General features: G+C 49.8%; 1 protein-coding gene across 1 annotated transcript; it reads right to left on the reverse strand.

The window, feature by feature from the left end:
* Positions 1-2,452: 2,452 nt before the first annotated feature.
* Positions 2,453-3,556, reverse strand: Tmem229a (transmembrane protein 229A). Its single transcript, XM_028762522.1, has one exon. The coding sequence runs from the start codon at positions 3,554-3,556 to the stop codon at positions 2,453-2,455; it is 1,104 nt and encodes a 367-aa protein (XP_028618355.1).
* Positions 3,557-4,528: the final 972 nt, after the last annotated feature.

The following is a 4,528-nucleotide window of genomic DNA, read 5'->3' on the forward strand; positions in this document are numbered from 1 at the left end:
TCAAACAGTAAATGCTTTTTAAATATTAACTATCATACTGCCTTATCATTTCCACCTCTAAACTACTAATAATAACAAAGTTAAATGATCTGATGGTTTTCTTTTTCTGAAGGTTCAAAGATCATAGCAAAATGACTCTCTTAAGAAGTGGAGCAAACACAAAATGAGAAGCCCTAAAACAATACATCAAGTTACCAGACAGGCTAATCACTTCCTGAATACACAACTAGCATTCTTCAGAACTGGCAGAGGGACTGTTAGTTGGGTTAATTTTTAGGAATGATGAATTGTCATGGTCCCAAGACAGGACTGATGACAGTTACAACTCCAGCTACTCATTACCCATCACAAACCCAACAGTCTTCAACAACAACAACAACAACAACAACAACAACAGCAACAACAACAACAGGAGTAAATTTCAAATAAATCAAAACAGTAGATTGCCAACTTTATAAGGACAGAGATTCGTCTAATGGTTCACTGCTGTCTCCACATGGTCCTGGCAAGTGTCTGGGTACTATTTCTTAAATAAATGTAATGAGTGAGATCGTTGCTCTGTCCTTGTGATGGGAGTAGTATTAAATGGGGAATAGTATGACACGTGTTCCTACACAGGGTTTTTCTGAGTCAGAGAAGTCTAGTGGGCTCCTCTGTGGCTCTGAGAGCAGCGGATGCAGGAGGTGAGTGTGGGCAATTTAATAAGCAATTTCAGCAATCATCGTGTTGACTCGACCTTCCCAGGAATGTGGGATGTGCGTGACACACTAAACTCAGACTACCAGGCACGGTGTCACGTTCGAAGTACAAATACCTTGCCCAGCGTCTAGCTTTACTAATTCTACTTAGATATTTTTCCCTCAAACATTTTCAGAAACCTTTCACCTGTGACAACTGTCATAAAAAAAGAAAACTTACGAGAAACCTTTGGTAGACATAGAACCTTTTGGCTGAAGAAAAGAATTAGTTGGGCCTCATCCATCTCACAGGTGCGGCTGACTATGTAACATTACTTATAATTGAACTCAGGAGATGGATGAATATAATACTATCAGAACTGTACCTCGCATCACTTGTGAATGCATTTTCTTTTCTACTTTCACAGGAACCTTTTCTTTTCTTGAAACAAAACCATCTCCCTTTTACAACACAAGGATGTGGAAGATTTAAACTCATTAAGACACGTTCTTAGTTTTCCTAATTATCTTTGTACTGAAAACTGAGAGGTTATTAGTCATCCCTGGCTGAGACACACTCCATCCTGCTTGCTCTTCTAAATACAATAAAACAACAAACACCCTCAGAATGCATTATTAATCAATTAGATATCATTTCTTAGAATGGCTTCCATCGTCTCATTTAACTTTGAAGCTTTTAGACATTAATTAATCATAAGCTGTCAAAAAGCTATCATGGATTTATACTGTGCATTACTGCATAGGCCTGACCCCAAATTCAGGGTCTGGGAGAAAAAGTGGGGGTGGGGGGACTGTTGGAGAAATATGGAGAAAAGACATCAGTTAGTAGAGAACGCAATTAGGTCTGATGTAATTAGAGGGAGAATTCAGATTCCATTTATTTCAAAGTACTGTTTCTCTATTTGAAACTCTGTGTAGAAAAAGGGTCCTCAGAGTTATAACACGATTGAAGATGGTCTAATTTCACTCAGCCCTGGGACATATAGGCTAAACAGCAAAGTTATTGCACAGTTACAAAAGTTTAGATAACACCATGGTCTGATTAATGTTAACACGCATCGTGTTTAAGGCTAGCCAACATTGGAAAGCAGTCATTTCCAAGATGGTGATCAAATATCTCAACACAGTGTCACCTGTTGGGGTTGACAGAAAGGACTTCCTCATGACAAAATGTGTTCCCGGCATATTTTCACACTTTCCAGCTTCCTCTCACCTGTGTGCTGGACAGAGGCACTTTAATATCTGTGGACTGAAGTTTCTGAAGTACAAGACACGGAGTTTCAGCCGCCACTGGTAAACATGGCAAGAAGGTAAAAGGAAATTGCATTGAAAAGAAAGTAAACAGATCATTACATCAGCAACTTGTAGAAGTCACTGTTCTCTGGTCTGAAAGCTTCCATACAAGAACAGAAAAATACGTAGCCATCACTCATCAAGGTCAAGTGAATACTACCCGTTCCTGATGTTAAGGTCGAGTGGTTTTGCTGTTTGGCCTCGTAAAGTTTAAATTGTTGATGAATTAAATATTCTAAGTTATTTTTGAGTAACATTTCAAAGTATTGAACTTTACATATAGATTCCAAGCAGTCCAGACAACTAAAATGTCAAGTATAGGTTGGAAGAGTTTAGTATAGTGTATAAAAATTAAAAGACAGAAAGCAAAACCACCTTGTTTAAAATGTGTAAAAATAAATTGCATCATTTTTCAGATTCTGATACTTTCTTTTCTTCTTTTTCTCCCCCCCCCTCTAATTTTAGTTCATTGGGACATACTGCACCCGCCACAACACATTGGACAGTAGGTCCTGGTACACACTAAGAAATAGCCAACCAGGTAAATACATCAAGGTGATGAGGCCCATGAAATTAAGTGGATAGTGAGAATAGTCCCAGGAACAGGCACCGCACATACGAAGTCCCAGACCCCAGGAAAACTCCCACGCATAGATGAAGATCACATAGATGGGTACCCGCTTCCACGTACCCCAGCCACGGCTGTAGTGAAGGTGGAAGTAGAGTTTTTCCACCACGAAGCTACAACTTCCGTACATGAAGAAAGACCAGAGGGATGTGTGTCCACTGCTGACCCCGTCTCCCTGACCCAGCACATTAAAGAAGAAGGTGAAGAAGATCTCATCCAGAAAGCCATGCATTCCGAAGAAAAGGAAGCGGAGGAGATCGGGCAGTCCTTGGGATCCTTCTATGCCCCTTGGGCCACGCGGTCCTCGTCGCTGGCCACCAGCCTCCCAAAGGATCTGGGCGTCCGGGGCTGCGGGTAGCGTGTCCCTGGTTTGCTGCTCGCACCGCCGTGGGTACCGCAAACACAGGAAGCGCTTCAGGAACACTTGGCCGTGGTAGAGCGCGAGCACGTACTGCAGCGCCAGGTCGAGCGCCCCCGGCGCCACCGCGCCCCCCGGCCAGCCGCCTAGGCTGAGCAGTAGCGCTTGGCCCGCCAGGGTCTGCAGCCCGACGTGCGCAGAGGGATAGAGCAGGAAATTGAAGAGGAAGGCGCTGGGGCAGCGCGGCCGCTGCAGGTAGAGCTGCTCCAGGGCGAAGTGGGTGAGCGAGTGCAGGAGGCAGCGGTAGGGCGAAGAGAAGCCCAGCATCCGCAGATCCAGGCTGCGGGCGAAGCGCCTGGCAGAGGACACCAGCACGTCCAGGGTGATGCCGTGCATCCCGTAGAAGTAGAGGCGCATCCAGGCTGGCAACTCGCCGCTCTCGGCCGGAGCTTCAGCAGAGGACAGCGGCTCAGGGCAGTTGGCGGCCGCCTGGCTATGCAGCCCGCTGGTGGCCCCGGGTCTCTGGGTCGCGCCGCCCCTCGGCGATGGCCCCTCACTCGCCACATCGCTGCCCGCCATGGGCTACCCGGGCGCCCGGGTCCAGCGGCCGAACCCCACACCGATTCCCGGTCCCGGGGGACGTAGGGAGGGGGGCGCAGAGAGCTTCCTTTGGATCGGGGTCTCCAGGCGCTCGGGAGACGTGCAGGTCGCCCGGGACGCGAGGAGTTCCCGTGCCGTAGCCCTGGCGCTCCCTCCTCTCCAGTCCAGGGTGAGGTGTTGCTCACCCGGGCTCGCGATCACCCTGCGCGGCCTAAGGAGTGGCGCGGCCGGGCGAGGGGTGGCGATGCCAGGGCTGTAAGGAAGAGAGTCGAGGCTGGTGGCAGCTCCATCCCCTCCGCGGCTCAGCCCCGCCGCCTCTGCGGCAGGCTCGGGGAGCGTAAGCTAGCGGAGATCGCCCTTCCCCCGGCCCTTCCCATACCCCTCTCCGCCCGGCTCGACCTCTCCCGCCTTCCCGGGCCCCCGCCCCGCCCAGCCTCCCGCGCCAGGGCTCACAGGGGTCTGCCCCGAAAGGCGCAGCGCTCCGCCTGGGTCCCCTTTGGCCATCTCTGCAGCCAGAGGCCAGTGCTGCAGGGGGCTCTCGTTGAGTTGGTGTCAAGAGTGGAGAAGCCCCTAACAGGTGTGAAGGCGAACTGTGGGGCATTCCCGGTATCGTGGAAACCAGGGCCAGGCCTTGGCTGGCGGAGACAAATGGCCCGGTGCCACCAGCCTGAGGCCGGGCCCGGGACCAAACTGTGGTGCTGTATATTTAATGTCCTTATGCAAAGCCAGCTGTGTCCCAGTCACAGCGTGTTAACCGGAGACTCCACGCCTGCCTGCCCAGAGCAGCCTGCATCTGAATGCTGTCCCTGAGCCTGATCCTCTTTGCCTAGGCTAGTTTTCTCAGGGCCAAGCCCAGCAGAATTGAAAAAAAAAAAAAAAAAAAAAAAAGGCCCGGGGGGGCTGGGTTGTGTCTTGGCTATGGTGGAATGGGGTGGGGGTGGGGGACGATGG

This window comes from Grammomys surdaster, unplaced genomic scaffold (assembly GCF_004785775.1).
Source record: "Grammomys surdaster isolate TR1022 unplaced genomic scaffold, NIH_TR_1.0 134, whole genome shotgun sequence".
NCBI classification, from domain to species: Eukaryota; Metazoa; Chordata; class Mammalia; order Rodentia; family Muridae; genus Grammomys; species Grammomys surdaster.

Excerpts from the sequence above, each read along its gene's own strand:
- Tmem229a (XM_028762522.1), bottom strand. The coding sequence starts at position 3,556 with ATGGCGGGCAGCGATGTGGCGAGTGAGGGGCCATCGCCGAGGGGCGGC.